Source organism: Eleginops maclovinus, chromosome 14 (assembly GCF_036324505.1).
Source record: "Eleginops maclovinus isolate JMC-PN-2008 ecotype Puerto Natales chromosome 14, JC_Emac_rtc_rv5, whole genome shotgun sequence".
NCBI classification, from domain to species: Eukaryota; Metazoa; Chordata; class Actinopteri; order Perciformes; family Eleginopidae; genus Eleginops; species Eleginops maclovinus.
In genome coordinates, this window is record NC_086362.1 from 14275660 (window position 1) to 14294481 (window position 18822).

General features: G+C 42.1%; 1 protein-coding gene across 10 annotated transcripts in view; it reads left to right on the top strand.

Annotated features, from left to right (window-relative positions):
• The window catches only part of ablim2 (actin binding LIM protein family, member 2), an 89071-nt gene that overhangs the window by 42712 nt on the left and 27537 nt on the right, over positions 1–18822 (top strand). For all 10 annotated transcript variants that reach the window (XR_010167288.1, XR_010167287.1, XR_010167292.1 and 7 more), the window contains exons 3-6: positions 11429–11612; positions 13682–13794; positions 14425–14551; positions 15317–15410. Coding sequence is in view for 1 of the 10 variants with exons in the window: in XM_063900510.1 (XP_063756580.1) it covers positions 11429–11612; positions 13682–13794; positions 14425–14551; positions 15317–15410 (518 nt within the window). In the remaining 9 variants the exon portion in view is untranslated. The remainder of the gene's footprint in view (positions 1–11428; positions 11613–13681; positions 13795–14424; positions 14552–15316; positions 15411–18822) is intronic.

Sequence of the window (18822 nt, forward strand, 5' to 3'; positions counted from 1 at the left end):
GGATTGAGGGAGGGATGGAGGATAGAGAGAGAGCGAGAGAGGGAAGGGGGGGGAGAGTTCAGCATCCTGACCGCCTGGTGGAAGAAGCTGTTCCTCAGCCTGGTGGAGCTCGAGCGGAGGCTGCGGAACCTTCTCCCTGAAGGCGGGAGGCTGAAGAGGCTGTTGGAAGAGTGGGTGGGGTCCCCCGCAATGCCGAGTGCTTTGCGGGTGAGTCGGGTGCTGTAGATGTCCTGTAGTGTAGGGAGTGAGACACCGAGGATCCTCTGGGCAGAGTTCACGATGCGCTGCAGGCTCTTGCGGTTGGAGGCGGTACAGCTTCCAAACCACAGCGTGATGCAGCTGCTGAGGATGCTCTCAGTGGCGCCTCGGTAGAATGAGAGCATGACGGGGGGGGGGGCTCGCTTGAGCTTCCTGATGAAGTAGAGGTGTTGCTGGGCCTTCTTTGCCAGTGCAGTGGTGTTGTTGTTCCAGGTGAGGTCGTCTGTGATGGTCACACCCAGGAATTTGGTGCTGCTCACCTGCTCCACAGCAGCACCATTGATGGTCAGAGGGAGGGGGGGTTGGGAGTGGGTTCTCCTGAAGTCAACAACAATCTCCTTTGTTTTCCCCACATTGAGGAAGAGATTGTTATTTTGGCACCAACGGGCCAGCTGGTTCACTTCCTTCCTGTAGTTAGTCTCATCGTTGTGGCTGATGAGACCCACCACGGTGGTGTCGTCAGCGAACTTCACAATGTGGTTGGAGCTGTAGCTGGGTTTGCAGTCATGGGTCAGCAGGGTGAAGAGAAGGGGGCTGAGCACACAGCCTTGGGGGCCCCCGTGCTCAGTGTTAGTGTGTTTGATGTGTTGTTGACCCGGACAGCTTGTGGTCTCTCTGTGAGGAAGTTCAGCCACCAGTTGCAGAGAGAGGGGCTGAGGCCCAGGTCTGTAAGTTTACGCACAAGCTGCTGGGGAATGATGGTGTTGAATGCTGAGCTGAAGTCTATGAATCGCATTCTGACGTAGGAGTTCTTAGTGTCCAGGTGTGTGAGGGCTGGGTGTAGAGCGGAGGTGATTGCATCCTCTGTGGACCGTTTAGCTCGGTAGGCAAACTGAAACGGGTCCAGGGAGGGAGGAAGAGTGGATTTGATCTGCTTCATGACCAGTCTTTCGAAGCACTCCATGATGGTTGAAGTCAGTGCGACGGGGTGGTAGTCGTTAGGCTGGAGCAGGCTGGAGATGACTTCTTCGGCACAGGAATGATGATGGTTTCCTTGAAGCACGTGGGAACAACAGCCTGGCTCAGGGAGGTGTTAAAGATGTCTGTGAGGTACATCCGTGAGCTCCTCTGCGCAGTCCCTCAGCACTCGACCAGGAATGTTGTCAGGTCCAGCAGCCTTGCAGGTATTAATCCTCAGCAGTGTTCTCTTCACACTAGCTGGGGACAGACACACAGCCTGGTCAAACACCACGCGCTGTACATTAGCTGCGCACTGCTCCTGGATGGGTTATATTTTGTGTGTGCTATACTGTGTACTGTACATGTATGACAATAATAAAGAGGGGGTTTATCCTCCAATTCTTCTTTTAATGCTTTAAACTAAGTATATGGAGCGTCTTCACACTGCTATGGGTTCAATGCAGGTTTAAATAAAAAACAAAATTTCATATTTTAGTTTTGCAGCATTTTATGAGCACTAATTCCTGTTTACGTGATATTTGCAGTTGAGGAAGGGTGATTCATTAAGGACACCATGGTGCCTGTCTCACTACGTCCTGTTATGTCTGCTTTATCTCCACAGAGCTGAGGAGAGTTCAAAACTTCTCAGAACTCTATCACTAATGTGCTATTACCTCATCTAAATAGCATTGGAATACTCAAATGGAAAAATATGGGGTAACACCCAAATGTTGGCAAGCCTGCATAAAATTCATTAGAGTTTAAAAGTTGGAATGGTGATATGAAAGGACTTATTATTAATAAGATCAATAATAATAATAATCAGACACAGCTCATGCTTTGTCATCCATAGACTACTTTCACACCACACCCTTAAAAGCACAGCAGTGTTATGTTTTATTGAAAACTACGTCTGCTAAGCTAGAAAGCTTTACAATGCTATTAACACATCAATTTGGAAAACACTTTCCTCTTATAGACATCTCTGCCTTAAAACATTAGAATTGGATAAGATCTCAATATGTCACTTTTTGACTCCTACAAATTCCTAATTTCTGATATCACAACAAATAAATGCATGTTGTCAAGTATAGATAAAGAGAGAAGAGGAATGTGAAGGTGTTAGAGCAGCCTAATGCAGGGCCCTTTTCAACAGCTGGAGCTCGAAGGGTTTCGTGACATGATGTACGCGTGTGCCTCCGTCAGATGTTTCATGACTTCACTTCCAAGTGCTTCGGGGAACATTACATGGCTGTAATGGCGAGCACTTTGGGTCATCATCCAAACAGTTACACCTTTAAATGCACTGGGCAATGGATTCATATTTTTCAATGGTGCAATCTTTCAATTCCAGAACATGACTCATTCAGGTTTTGTAATACTTTTCCCACAAAACCCTGCCCTCACACTTAAATATCCCCTTCTGGGGTTTACATTTGTTCTGCTTCTTCTCAAACAGTATGCACTTGGATATATCTAGTTTCCTCCACAGATTTCCTGTGCTCTAGCTTTAGCCTTTTTTGTTGTCACACTCAGTGATTCTGCACTCGGCCTGCTCTCAGATTTCTCCTCTCTTCTCAGATTTTTTATGCAAAAAGGGCAAGGTCTAGGAAAAAAATAATTAAAAATATAACTATGTTATCAATGAGTCATGCTCTCAAAATGGAAGATATAGCCATTCATTTCAAACGCTAAAGACCATCCTTGAACTGAGATAGCGATTACTATCTCCTCTTCATAAACAACGAGGTGTTATCATGTGACAGGCGGTCCAGATTTAGGTTGTGCAATGACACGTTACCATCTCTAGCTGCTGAAGTCTGGAAAAGAGTGAATCTTCTACTTAGATATCATACATTATAATAACAGGTTTGTGTTACAATACGGCTGTGTTGTCAACTCTTTGTAAGAACATTTCCATAATAGATTACAGATTTACGCATTGAATCATTTTTGTCCAGCTACCCAAGCTGGAGTCCGCTGGACTGCCGCTGCTGGCCACATGTGTAAACCCTGATGCCTGATCAGTGGTGTTATAACAGCAGATGGTTGTGATGTTCTCAGTAGGGTGTTGGCTATTGAATTGTCTCTTTCTTGGAAGCAGGCTGACCGGGGGGGGGAGGTGTGTTCGTTATCTGGCCAGGAGCGCTGACCTCACACACACATGTTTAGGGAGAAAAGAAAACAGAGACAATTGTTGAGTTGAAGGGCAATCTTTACAGTATATAAATGTTATTTTGCGCATATGACACCTGAGGATGATTGAGTTTGAAGTGGTATAGATTATGGAAGAGTCAGATTGTCTGTCTTTGATGCAAACACAGTGATGTTTAGCACCCAGAGAGCACCTGTCAATCAACACTGGCATTTACTGTGGTGTCTTTGCAGTTTAATATCTCCTTTTGGCGGTGGAAATAAGTTTACATTGCAATTCTGTACTATTAAAGTAACTGCTGTGATACTCCTTGTTGTTAGTCTCTGACTAGTAACATTTCTGATTGAGCTCATTTTTGGATGACCCTAAAATAAAATGGTTAAATGATGTGGCTATTGAGCGTTATCACAACCTGTCTCAACCCTAATTTGCTAATAAGATAAAGGTGATTTACACAAGTCAGAGCTCCCCTGCCTTCTGCTTAAATAAGAAGCCTGCTTGCAATTCAGGCTAGTGTAGCAGGAGTCTGGATCAATCGTTTGACCTGTCAGAAGATTCAACCTTGAATTTATTTCTGTCAAGATCAGTCCCATAGCTGATGCAGTCAAGGTCATAGAATATACCAGAGAATGACAACACCTGACCCACACCCCCCCCACACACACAAACACACACATATAGATGGTGAGTCATTGTAAAACATGAGTCAAGTTCGCACCTTAATAGCAGAAAGCACAGAGCACATGTATATTTAACCCTGCTCACGCTGTCACCCACTCACTGTGGGAGCCATTGTGAAACATGAGGTGAAGGCAAGGTCACCCTTATATGAGGACATAGCACATCAATATTTTATATAAAACATCACACACACACACACACACACACACACACACACACACACACACACACACACACACACACTGGACAGGCTTTCTCAGATATGCCTGTATATTTAAATTTTCCGAAACAAGCTCCAGCGTGCTGACTTGCATTAGTTTTAATCTATTTTACATGACTTGTAGATTCAATTAGCTGAAGGGGGTTATTGTTGATACTCTTATCCTCAAAGGAGGACTCAACCGATTAGCCTACATAAAATATGTGAAAATAGCCATGTCTGTATCTGATAGGGTCGTGTACATACAGCTCCGGAAAAAAGAGACCACATGTTTCTTAAATCTGTATCTCCACATGTAGGGCTGCCATTCCAGTGTCTGTTGAATTCCAACACAGAGAAATTGTCTGTAGTTTATAGAATACAATTTTAAAAAAACTTTAACTTAAAGACATACCTATAAATAATAAAACAAGAGAAATGATACCGTGGTCTCTTCATTTTTTCTGCGGCTGTATACTTAGGAAACACATTTTTGAAACCCTAAGTTATCGTATCCTATCTAAGCTTCTTTACCCTTTCCACAAAACCCTTTTTTAAATTGACCAAAATTAGCAAAACGTTCTAAATGTTCAGCTCGTCGTAATAAAATCTGTCTAAATGGAATGCCCAAAACCGGCTTAATCTTTATTTAAAGCAATATATATACAGTGCTCAGAGTAAATGAGTACACCCCCTGCGAAAAGTAACATTTTAAACATTATCTCAATGAACACAAAAACAATTTCTAAAAAAAAACTAGACTAAGTTTTATATAACATCTGTTTAACGTATAACACGAAAGTAAGGTTAATAATATAACTTAGATTACACATTTTTCAGTTTTACTCAAATAAGGGCAATGCAAAAATGAGTACACCCCACTGAACGTCTCTGGAGCAAAGCTACATTTTAGACTACAAATGTTTAATTTAACAAGAATCAACCACAGGTGAGTCTAGTTATTCATTACACAGGTATCCAGCAGACAGCTGACTATAAAAGGGTGTTACTTAAAGAACACCCCTTCCCATTTCATGTTGTTAGCAATGGCACCACATGGAAGAGAAATGTCACAAGACCTGAGAAAGAAAATAATTTCTTTACACCGCAAAGGTGAAGGCTACAAGAAGATCAGTACAGCTGTACTTATCAGTCAGAATCATTTATTTCTCCTTCCTTCTTTGTATTGAACTGTTGCAGCTCAATTTCCCTCGGGATAAATAAAGCTTCTTGAATCTTGAATCTTGAATACTGTAGCAAAAGCGGTACAAAAACTTTAAAAAGATGGAACTGCAACCATCTCACAGAGACGTCCAGGTCATCCAAGGAAGTTAACACCTCGACAGGAGCGTCTTCTGATGAGAGGGGTGGAAGAAAATTGGCATGCAAGTTCACTGCAGTCATTTAAGGAAGTAGAAAGCCAAACTGGAGTGACTATTTCCCGTGACACAATACGGCGTACACTGCAGAGGAATGGCATGCATGGGTGCCGTCCATGAAGGAAGCCTCTCCTAAAGCCCAGGCACAAAAAAGCCTGTCTAGAGTTTTCCAGGGCCCATGCTGACAAAGATGAAGACTACTGGGACTCTATACTCTGGAGTGATGAGACCAAGATAAATGTTTTTGGAACTGATGACTTCAAAACTGTATGGCGTCGCAAAGGTGAGGAAGACAAAGAAACATGCATGGTGCCTACAGGGAAACATGGGGGTGGCAGTGTCCTTATGTGGGGTGGCATGAGTGCTGCTGGTGTCGGGGAGCTGCGTTTCATTGATGGCATCATGAATTCACAGATGCACTGCTCTATACTGAAAGAGAAGATGCTACCATCACTCCGTGCCCTTGGTCGTCATGCTCTTTTTCAACATGACAATGATCCTAAACACACATCTAAGGCCCCTGTTGATTTCTGAAGAAGAACAGGGTGAAAGTGATTCAGTGGCCAAGTATGTCTCCTGATCTGAACACAATTGAACACCTATGGGGAATTCTGAAGAGACAAGTTGAGCATCACTCTCCATCCAGCATCCAGTCTCTAAAAGAGGTCATTCTTGAAGAATGGAAAAAGATTGATGTAGCAAAATGTTTCCAACTTGTTCATTCCATGCTTAGAAGACTTGGTGCTGTCATTAAAAATCATGGAGGACAACAAAGAACTAGATGTAGAAGTTTTTATTGTGGGGCGTACTCATTTTTGCATCGCCTTTAATTGAGTAAAACTGAAAAATGTGTAATCTAAGTTATATTATTAACCTTACTTTCATGTTATAAGTTAAACAGATGTTATATTAAACTTGGTCAACATTTTAGAAATTGTTTTTGTGTTCATTGAGATAATGTTTAAAATGTTACTTTTCAAAGGGGGTGTACTCATTTACTCTGAGCACTGTATATATATTTTTCAACAAGGGAGCACTGAACCATATAACAGCCACAGATACAAAATGTATATCACAAACAACATTGAAGATATTTTTTGTGTATTTCAAAATATTTTCAAATTAAGTTTCTGATGTATCAGTCCACCTTTAACCATCTGAGACCCACGGGGTTGTATATGCTCCCAAATATCACGTCATATTCAGAGCATCATAAATTCTCAGCAGTTTGAGCTAGGTCGTCATTGTGAGCTGTTTACTTGCGTTGGTAAAACGGATGCGTAAAGTTTGAAAAGATGTGTGTTTTGTCTCTATATTCTCATCCACCATCTTTGTTGATGACTTATAGAGTGTAGGAGTCACGTTTCTGAATCGGACACTCCGATTGGATGCCTTCACAGCCAATCGGAGTGCCTGATTCAGAGGGTTGGGTGTAAGCCACTACCAGCAGCTACATTCTCCACAGGGAAATGTGTGCTGTGATACACAATACTCCCATGAATACCCCATTCTGGTTCAAAGCATGCCAGGTGCCCCTGTGTGTGACTGTGGAAAGGAACTGCCATGATATACAACATGTTTAGACGTACATTTAAAAAAACGCCCATTGACACTTTTCATGAGAATAGGCATAACTCATGAACAGAAGAAGTTAAAAGCTTCTAATCACTTCTGGCACAATCCCAACAAATGTGGGCAACTTTCCGTGTTGAATGTCTTTTTCAATATTATGGTTAGCAGTTCTGTTTTAATGAAATAAGTAAAAACTTCAAGGTGCATTTTAGATATTTTTTGTTTAAGGGGCAACAATCCCCTATTATAGTGTATAGAAGTCTTTATTGAGTGACATATAACATTACCCGAGGTTCTGCTGATTTTTCTGGGATGTGTAAAACTGGATTATACTTTAAAAAACAATAATTTACAAGGCAAAAAACTAAAAAGTGAAAAAACGCAAACGTCCTATTGTGGATCTCTCCGAAATGAATGTAATGTAACCTGACCAACCAATGCCAGCTCTCTGGACTGTCTGAGTTTGATACTTGGGGACAGACATATTTGGTTTGGTCCCAAAAGTAATCATGTGGTACCCAGAGCGAGTTCCAAGTACTTGCATCATGTCCAAACCCATTTCCTTTTCCTTTTCCCTAGACCTTGTTTGTACATGAGGACAGGAGAAGCTCCATATTTACTATACAAATAACACCATGGCAAATGTGTTGCACATCCATCCGCTCAAGCATGTAACTTCCTCACTGAGTCTCTGCTGAGCTGAAAAGGAGGACAAACTGTGGTTCTGACAGCCCATGGAATTCCTCGAAAAGCCTCTAAGTGCGTTCACATTATGTAAGGGGATCATAGTGCATGAGATAAGCCTCCCGAGATGGAAGTTATCAGTTTCCTGTAAAGTAATCTTCCTTTCAGCCCTGGGGAATGTTGTAACCAAGCTACTCTGTTAGCTGTATACCTAACATTGGTCTTTTGAACATCTCACGTGTTCCTGGACCTCCTGTCATAGCTGTTTATGTGAAATTATAATAGGGCTCTTTAATTAGTTTTGTTAATTGGACTGGTTCTGAAGGTATATCTCTATACTACTGGGTTGTTACAGATAATCATTTGGTTTACTGCCCACAAAGAGGCTTTTCAAACACACCCAGAGTTCAAAAGGTCAAAACCTCTTTCTGAAAATGTTATCCTGCTGCAGGCGTTTAGCCAACACATTCTGTCATCCTAAGATAAGTCCCAAGACAAAACGACTAATTATCTGCATCATGATCTCATCTGCCAACTGCCAAGGAATGTTTGAAATGTTGAAACAGCATTTCAGTCTCCCTGTGTCTCTCACACAAAGACTTTGAGCGAGTTCTCCTTGTGTCTATGCACCAATCTGCTGCAAATGAAAGCAAACAAAAAATGCTATATCTTTTAAAATGATACAAGGGTTTCTGGTTAGCTGTCATGTTTATGAATAGGCTCCAACTTGAGCTCATGTAGGATCAGCTGCCAAGCTACCAGTTTATAATCCAGTAAGAAGTGGAGTCCATGTGCCAACAGGCAGCGCAGGGATAAAGACTCTGCTTGAGAGACTAGCTGACAAGACACTGTACTTCTGGTTTGGATTTATTTCTCCATTTTGAATCATATTATATTGCTTTGAGATTTTACCAAGTCTAAACTCTAGAAGGTCAAATTGAGGCCGTACGCACAAAAAAATTCAGATCAATCAAACAGTGCCTATGTCTCAAGACTAGGGCTGTGCATTAAGTTACTTTCAATCTTAAGAGCTATAGGCTTAATGTAGGGCTGACATATGCTTCCCATCCTCATTGCAAAGAGGTTCTATAAAGAACTACACTGAAATGGTTCCTTGTTGAAAAGGTGCTGTAAATAACTAACTGATATGTTCCTCATATCAGACAATGACAAAAGAGCTCTTCCAAAGATCTCATATCCAGCTCTCCACTGTGCTGGTGTGTATCCATCAGCCAGAACATTATCTCATTCTGAGCAGGCCTCTGAACCGGATGTAAGGGAGACGGCAGCGGCCGCTGGAAAGTTGTCCACTTCCTGAGAAAACATTCCTGCTCTTATTGTTGTGGTGGGTTCAGCATGACGTGACCCCTCTGAGGGTAACAAAGATGCATGATGCAATTACTGGACAAAGGGTTTCCAACATGTCACTTAAGGTTTAAGGGGATTTAAAGGGATAAAAAGGGTGGGAAATTTGGTATCTTTCACAACTTTCAGTGTAGAGAGAAAAGGAATTTACAGTAAGGAATATTCAGGATGTCCTGAGTCCCTTTTGAATCGGTTCAAATTCATGTTGCACCACACACATTTAGTAATGTATGTATCTTGTGTTTAGCTTGTATGGAGAAACTAAAGCTCACCTGGAAGCATCCATGCTTTTAGTTCTTTTTATAACAAGAAGTGTCTCATCTGCCACCTGTGGCTGAAACAAGTCTTACAACAACAAACACCTGATCCACAAAAACTCACCTGTCTTCAAAGATGAAAACAAACTACCTCAAGAATAAAAATTAAAATAAACATCCAGATGAATTAAATAAAGGGAAATATTTGTTTTATTTATTTATTCTTTAGTCATTAACACAAGATAGAAATGTATTTAGCTGACACCAGATTTCCATATTCTGGATATATTCATCCCATAGCCATTTAAACAGATTTTAAATTCAGCATTGAGAGTCAAATCAAGAACATTTTTATATGTATTGATTGTTAAAACTTTGAAAACTGGTATATAAATGGTTTTAAACCCCTAGTAATTTTTGAGTTTGTGGGAGGGAATAACCACGTGGTTCCTCTAAACACATGCAGCCCTGCTGTGTGCCAGTCTGTTCTGTGTTTGTGCTGGAATGACTGACTGTCTCTGAGTCTATTCTGTGAAAGGTGTGCATGTCTTATATCATGTGTTGGAGGGGTGGGTGGGGGGGTTGATTGTAGGTTTTGTACACGTGACCCCTCATACCATCTCACATTCCTTGCATGTGTGTGTGTCCTGAAAACCATATGTTATGTGTGTGTGATCTCACTTATACCTTCCCACACCCTTGCAGGTTTTGGAGAGAGAGAGAGAGAGAGTGTGTGTGTGTGTGTGTGTGTGTGTGTGTGTGTGTGTGTGTGTGTGTGTGTGTGTGTGTGTGTGTGTGTGTGCGTGCGTGCGTGCGTGCGTGCGTGCGTGCGTGCACGTGCGTGCGTGTGTGCAGGTTCACTGAGGAGTCACTGAGCATGACTAACCAATCCAAACATCTCTCTCTTTGCTGTTACTTTTTCCAGAAAGAAAGAATGGAGGGAAAAGAAAGGAGTGGTTATGTTTTTGCTAAAGGAGTGGAAAAGTAGAGCTATATTCCCCCGAGGGTGTGGCTGGTCTGTGATGTCATGTGGTTGCCACGGTAACTGTGTGTAATCACTGTGTGTACAAGAGGGGAGACGGAGATTTTGAGTTCCTGTCGTGTGTTTTTAAGAGCCAAACAAAAGATGCAGAGGTGCACACACACACACACACACACACACACACACACACACACACATATGCTTGCATAATAACACACCCCTTCCAAAAGTTCTTGTTTTTTAAGCAGACAATCAGACTTGTAAAACTGCCTCTGCTCACCAACACGCCTCCTTTTCTTTCTATTGTTTCTGTTTCTGTAATGATCTACTTTATACATAAACTGTACTAAAGCTAATATAGTATAGCACAGTACAAAAAGGATACTATACAGTCTCATACTAATTATTTTTTCAAGCTCTGGGATCATTCAGCCAATAACTGACCAAAAGGATATACAGTATAAAACATAAATAGGTGTTTTAGAAAAATGGAAGACCATAAATCATCAATTTATAAAACAATACAAATGTTATTGTACACTTCACTGCTTGGGCTCTAGCACCTTCCTTCTAATTAGCACTAAACTAAATTAAATTGAGCTGATGATAGGGGATGTGCTATATCGAAAGGAAACATGACATGTCAACCTTGAATATTTGTACCACAATTTATATTTCTCACACAGAGCAAATATCATCCTCATAGTGGTGCCGTCGGACAGTCAGGGGATCATCGGTCATGGGGACACATCTGTGTGGTGACTGCTCGTCGTGGGACAGAACACTCAAAACAATAACATACTATCCTGTTGCCAGGCAAAGGCATAAAGCGAGACAAATGGATTTATTTAAGCCAATTAATTTGGAATTATCTTAAATAAATGTGCAGGGGAAGCATGTGTATTTGCAATGTCTCATCTGTCTGACACTTCTTCTTTCCCTTTGTCTTTCCATCACCCTGCACCCAACCCTCTCTGCGTGCCACACTTTTCACAGTATGTGGAGCTGAATTGGCCCAGGGAGGTTTCTTCGTGCGTCAGGGGGAATACATCTGTACTCTGGACTACCAGCGGATGTACGGGACTCGCTGCTTCAGCTGCCAGGACTTTATCGAGGGAGAGGTGGTGTCCGCGCTGGGGAAGACCTACCACCCCCGCTGCTTCGTCTGCGCCTCCTGCAAGTAAGACAGAGGAATTGTGACACAGTTCCATTCGTCAACTGCTCACACTTTCTGGCAAACATTTACATCAGTCCTAGAAGTGCAAAAAACAATTTAAGACTCGTCCTTTCACTCAACCTGGTCATAAGTCCATCGCTCATCTGCCTATCAATGCAACCCGGACTCAACTCTTAACAATATTTGCCCCTTTTTGTAAGACAAATGAACATCCTTTCTGTTCATGTGTGTGCATAGCCACTGTTGTTTCTCAGGCCTGGAAAGGTAATGATAGCCTCCCTCAGGCCTGTGGTTATTCAGTATGGCCACTGAGCCCATTCCCACAGCTAGCGCCACAGCGGGGGTGGTTTGCATGTGCTTGTGCTATCACACGTTGGTGATACCCTCGGTCATACACAAGCTGAACCTGAGATCACAATGTTCCAGTGTGGCTTTGAGGTTTGCAATGTGATCATCAAAATCCTGTGCTCCTCAAACAAGGAAACAAATATTGCTTTTGTGATAGCCAAACACAGAGCCTTATTGAGCAGAATATTAAAAGAAAGAGCATTTGTATGCTGCCTTTAATTTGTGTGCAACATTTAGAGACAATAAGAGAAGGGAAAATGTCAAGGCAAGGTGCAGATGCTTCAGTCTGTGATGGAAGATTGTTTTTGTTGTCCTGAATTGGGCATTTGTGCCACCATTGTGGAGCAAGGTAAGGTGCTCTTCCACTGATACATGTCAGGCAGATAAATAGTAATCCGTTCTGTCAACTTATGTCCAAGCTAATTTCCGGCATAAAAAGGAACATATGTTTGTGCTGTACCTGAGGACTTGCCTCTCTGAGTTAGACTGAAAATGGATTTTTAACATTTTTTATTGTTTAAACATGAATAGTATCTCAGCTGTGCTCAGTCTGTCTGAATGTATTTGTATTTGTTGGCAGTGACAGTGTGACAGCATCTCTAATATCACAGCATATGGCAGCCCGTCTCCCTGTACCTGACTCAGTGACAGCAGCTGTGTTGGAGCTGCACATACTCAGCCAGGAGACGTTAACGTTGCATATAAAATTCCTCTTAAAAGTATAATGACATTTGTCTATAAAGGGATTTTGCATGTATAACACTCCACTCTTCTGGTAAAGCCTCGACAGGGATATTCTCCTATTCAGCTTTTGAGGTCAAACACTGATGTTAAGGTCTAATTCTTTTGACTGAAACTGGGAAAACCCATCTGTGTGGAGCAGGCTTTGTACTAAGGGGTATTGTCCTATTGAGACTGCAATCTAGCAGTTTGGTTCTGGGGTCACATTTTCAAACGTTTTTAGTAAGAGGCTTGGTCCAGATGTTCGACACCATTACAAGTTCACTTTTATGCAGATGACATATTTTATTTACTGCTCTACTTTCCATCGTTTTAAAAGGAAACTTTGAATCATTAGTGTGATGGAAACTTCTGGAGCAATGGAGACTAAACTCAGAGAAACACGGGAGAGCTGGAACGTCATGGCAAACACTGAAGGTTTATTATGAAGTTAACGGCGGGAGAATTGACAAGACATTTGCTGCAGGACGAGTGGAAAGAGCGTTTGCCTGACCAATTCTAAAGAACTCTACTACAATACGAGGTTTCAACTAGTTCCGAATGGACAATCAACATTCTTCAGTCGACAGACTAAACAAATATGGATCCTAAATCTAACTAAAGCTGTCGTACATGAGAAAAAAATGTACGTCTGGGAACCTCCAGATAAGAAGGGCTTCTAGACATCCCTAAAAAGTAAACTATCTCAGGTCAGCTTGTGTTTTTTTGTTTTGGACATGTAGAACAGAGGCTATGTGAAATTGTGTCAATAGTCAACAAAGCTGAAGAAATCCCAATTTGGAACAAGTTTGTCACTGTGCAGAAATAAAAACATTTTGAGCCTCGCCTGTTTTCTTAATGCCTTCAGACATAAAACTGTGTTTAACACTCTGCTCAAGTCTGCCACAGTCAGCATCAGCACGGCACCAATGGACACAAACATTTGTGGAAAGGGGTTTCCACATAAATTCAGTCTGACCTCCTCCTCTGTTTTCTGTTTGCAGACAGCCGTTCCCCGCCGGCGACCGAGTGACATTTAATGGGAAGGAGTGTATCTGCCAAAAGTGTACCCAGCCCCTCCCTGCCAACAGCCCTGCACCCATACAGGCCGTCCACAGTCAGTACTCTGTCTCTGTCTCCTGTGACTTTCTCTCCAAACAGAAATCATGCCAACAGTAGAATGTTGGCGCCCTGCAAACCATGATCTGTCCCACTGATTGTTATGATCATGCTGTGTTCCATCCCTTAAATCTGCGCTTTTTAAAATTGGGTTAAGTCTTTCTCCTCTCGGGACACCAACATGTCCACTGCTATTTTCATTGTTTTGGTTCATGAAACCGAAATCCTTTGCCATGCAGAGACAATTAACAGATCTCCGCTAAAACTTCAAAATCGACCAGAAATTCACCTCTGGGAATAGAAATATGGCCACTCTAGTTAAAACCGGCATTTTTATCCTGAAACTGTCAGAAATTGATTCAGCATCGTCAACAACCCCAAATCCACTCCAAAATTATCCAAATCGGCCAAGCCATTTATGAACTAGTGTCTGCGTAGGCTATAATGGTAATTAACGCAACTTATGCTAGTTGTGCAGGTTAGCATCCGGCAGTTTCTACGTGCTGGGACCCCTACTCTACATTTCTATCATTAAACTCAATGTTTCCAGGTTCACATTGCTGGAAAGTAGGCTATTTAATGTCATTTGTATTTGAATGTCCACTTCTCTGCTGTCCTCTCCCTACAGACTGCTGCGGCTGTGGGAAGGAGTTTAAGAACGAACAGTCTCTCGTAGCGCTGGACAAGCACTGGCACCTGGGCTGCTTCAAGTGCAAAGTGTGCAACAAGGTGCTCAATGCTGAGTACATCAGCAAGTAAGTCTGCACGCTCATTTAACCCCTCATCAGATGGTTAGTGTTTGATGTCACTCAGTAAACTAATATTAAACTTAAAAGAAAATATGAATAATAAACTTAAGTTGAGTGTAAATTACAGAAGTATTATCAGCTGAGTATCAAAAGTCAAAGTACTTGTTGTTTCAAATGGATCTTTACAGTATGATATTATTCTGGTTATTATACTATGCTGATGAACACATTTCTATTTTGTTATTTTACCTTTTTTTTTACCAGGATAGGTCTCATTGAGATTAAAAATCTCTTCTCCAAGAGAGTCCTGGCCCCAGAGAGGCAGTTACAGACAATTCAAACAGCCACAACCCAATCACAGTCAGGATCAGCCACAGCATTCAAAGACACAGCGGCCTGCTTCATTTTACTATTGTAGTTGGTCAATGTGGACCAAATGTAGATACTAGAAATACTGTGTGGATAAGTAGTACAGTACTGCATCATGCCATATCAGCAAAGTGTGTTTTTATATGTACACAGTAACTGTGAGGGTTCAAATAAATGTAGTGTAGTAAAAAGTAGAATATTCACCACTGAAATGTAGTGGAGTAGAAGAATAAAGTAGATTTAAATGGAAAAGTAAAGATATGTCAAAAAGGTGCATTACTCGAGTAAATATACATAGTTACTTTCCACCAATGCTATGGTGAGCCCGGGTCATGGAGGGCTCTGAGGCTCTGTATCTGCTGCTGTCTCTGAGCTGCTTTCTCGTCCTGTGTTTGTCTGTAGGGATGGAATCCCTTTCTGTGAGATGGATTACCACGCCATGTTTGGCATCCAGTGTGAGAGCTGCAAGAACTACATTACTGGAAAAGTCCTGGAGGTACCATCACATTACTGTTCCATTTGGAAGAATACTCTGTGGGAGTGTGTAGTGCATGTAATTCACTCTTTAACTTCCTCTAAAAGGTTTTTTTCTAGATGAGTTAAACCAGTGTGGAAAAAGAAATGTAAAAAATAACTGTAAAAAAACAAGCACTTTTTAGGCCTTTACTATTTCACCAGCACTAACAACGGTATGACTAGCTGGAAGTGAATATATCTGCACTTTCTTTATCGTTGCTTTGGATAAAAGCCTCAGCTAAATCTAATGTATGATTAGTGATGGTTATATAGATAAATACATCGATTAGAATACACAAAAAGATGAATGAATGATGGCAAGTGAAGATGGCATTTTTGATGGCTTTATGATTGTAGTATCCATCTAGAGATGTGAAAAAACACAGTTCATTTTGTTCAGATTCACTCACACCGTTGCTTTTACCCTTACATAGCCTAGGTATAAACTATTGATTTTAGCGTGTTATTTGCAGGATCAATATCTTTTGAAGTAATATAGAAAGAGAATTACATAGATACAATTCATAAAAACATCATTAAAACAACACACTTAATATATTTAAAACACAACATTCATTTACAGTTTAAAAGCAGTTTTGAAAAGGTGAGTTTTGATTTGGGATTCAAACAGGGTGAGGTCGGGGCAGTCACGGGTGTTTTTGGGCAGTGAGTTCCAGACAGAGAAGGCTCTGTCCCCCAAGGTCCGGAGTTTGGTCCTGGGAGGAAGTGAGAGGAGACTTGCGTCTGACGAGCGGAGGCTGTGGGAAGGAGTGTGGTGCTGGAGCAGGTCTGTGAGGTAGGAGGGGGCCTGGTGATGGAGGGCAGTGTAGGTGATGAGAAGGATCTTGAAGTGGATGCGTTGTGGGACGGGGAGCCAGTGGAGGTTCTGCAGGACAGGGGTGATGTGGTCATGGGAGCGGGTGTGGGTGAGGAGACGGGCATCTGAGTTCTGGATGTACTGGAGTTTATTGAGGAGTCCGGATGGTGTAGCACAGAGGATGCTACTGCAGTAGTTTAGTCTGGATGAGATGAAGGCATGGATCAGGGTTTTGGCAGCAGAGAAGGAGAGTGATGGGCAGAGACGGGATATATTTTTGTGATGGAAGAAGGCAGTTTTGGTGATGTGCTTGATGTGGTTCTCAAAGGAGACGTTGCTGTTGAAGATGACTACAAGGTTTCAGATGTGAGTGGAGGCAGTCAGCGTGGTGTTGTCGATGATGAGGGATAGGTTGTTATTGTTTTTGGTGAGGGATTTGGGACCGATGATGACCATGTCAGATTTATCACAGTTGAGTTTGAGGAAGTTGTGCATCCAGGATTTTATGTCATTGAGGCAGTTGGTGAGAGTTGAGATGGTTGAAGTTGTGATGGATTTAGTTGAGATGTAAAGCTGCACATCATCAGTGTAGCAGTGGAAGTGGAGGCTGTGGCGGCGTATGATATTACCGAGGGGAAGGAGGTAGAGGATGAAGAGGAGAGGACCAAGCACCGAACCCTGGGGGACACCTTGGGGCAGGGGAGCAGGGGGGGAGGTGCAGTTGTTGATGTTGATGAATTGCTGTCGGTTTGTGAGGTAAGACTGTAAGGACAGTGCAGTGCCAGTGATGTTGAGGGAGGTTTTGAGCCGGGAGAGGACAGTGGTGTGGTTGATGGTGTCGAAAGCTGCAGTGAAGTCAAGGAGGATGAGAATGCTGAGGTGTCCAGAGTCTGAGGCGAGGAGGAGATCGTTGGTGATCTTGAGTAGCGCTGTTTCTGTGCTGTGTTGAGATCGGAAGCCAGATTAAAAGGGTTCAAACAGGTTGTTGGAGTTGAGGTGAGCTTTGAGTTGGATGAAGACTACACATTCAAGTATTTTAGACAGAAAGGGGAGATTGGAGATGGGCCGGAAGTTAGTCATGATGTCTGGGTTGAGTCCAGGTTTTTTGAGGATGTGGGTGACAGCAGCCAGTCATATCTTTCATAAAAGTCATCAAGAAAATAGTTTAGCAAAGTGGGGAATTGGAAGTTAAAATCACCTTTTTGTTTTCAGAGAGAACTTGACTTAATAAAGGTGCCAGGCTGAATAAGATCATCTTTTATATGATTTAAAAGTTGTGTAGGCTACTGTGGATAAAGAATTTTGCTGTGAAGTTGGAGACTACAAATGTATAAAAGGCTCAGCCTGCCTAACGAGCTGGACATATGGAAAGGACAATACTTGCATGAGAGGCTAATGTTGCTATTGACCTTATTTCATCAAACACAGATAACAGTAGCTGATTACTAACAGACTGTATATAACATATTCATATTCATATTGTATGATACTCTGCAACAGTATCTGTACAAAAGACTTTAAGACACACTATACTGCTCAATAAGATCTCCATTCAAAATGATAAAGAATATGTATATATGATTTTTTGTAAAAAGAAATTGATGTTTTATCGTCTCATTGTCTGTAAAACAATAGAATTATTACGTTAATACCATTTATGTAATTTTCCTCTGCTAAAATGTACTTTCAAAAATGACGTATTAGGTTCAGAGCAACTTTCAAGATGTCAAACAGAACTAAAACCAATCAAGTATGATTTGCTCAGGCTTTGCATCCTAGTGTTGGGGTGAGTGGTGAGGAAAGACAGCGGAACATGCACAGTAGGAATGATGGCGCGATATTGCAGGTTTGGTGAGTGGAGTCCTTTAAGGAGGCAGCTGGAGATCCGAGCAGGAATGGAGTTGTGGTGAGGCAGTGTGTTGTTCTGCAGGGATGGAGGGATGGAGGGAGGGGACATGGGATGCTCTCTTTGGGCAGACAGAGAAATGAGAGGAGGAAGAGATGAAGAAAGCTTTCAGACTGTGACCTTCAAACAACAGAGTATTATAGGGACCCAAATCAATCCATCTTATCCCAATGTGTATTTTCTTTCATCACAACCTCTTCTTCACAAACACCTCAGGTTCCATTGTCTGGAGAGCAATGGAAACATGACATTAGATGACAGCACGTTTCTCTCACCGGGTGTGTGTGTGTGTGTGTGTGTGTGTGTGTGTGTGTGTGTGTGTGGGTGTGTGTGTGTGTGTGTGTGTGTGTGTGTGTGTGTGTGTGTGTGTGTGTGTGTGTGTGTGTGTGTGTGTGTGTGTGTGTGTGTGTGGGTGTATGTGTGTGTGTGTGTGTGTGTGTGTGTGTGTGTGTGTGTGTGTGTGTGTGTGTGTGTGTGTGTGTGTGTGTGTGTGTGTGTGCGTGTGTGTTTCGTTCATGTATCCACTCAACACTGCTCTCTTACCTCAGGTCTTGCTGATAACGCAGTCCCAAATCACGCCACTGTAGTGGAAGCTCTGTTAGCTCTGATAACTCTGTTAGCTCTGTTAGATGCCATAAGCATGGTAAAGCACATATCTAAATGATAAAC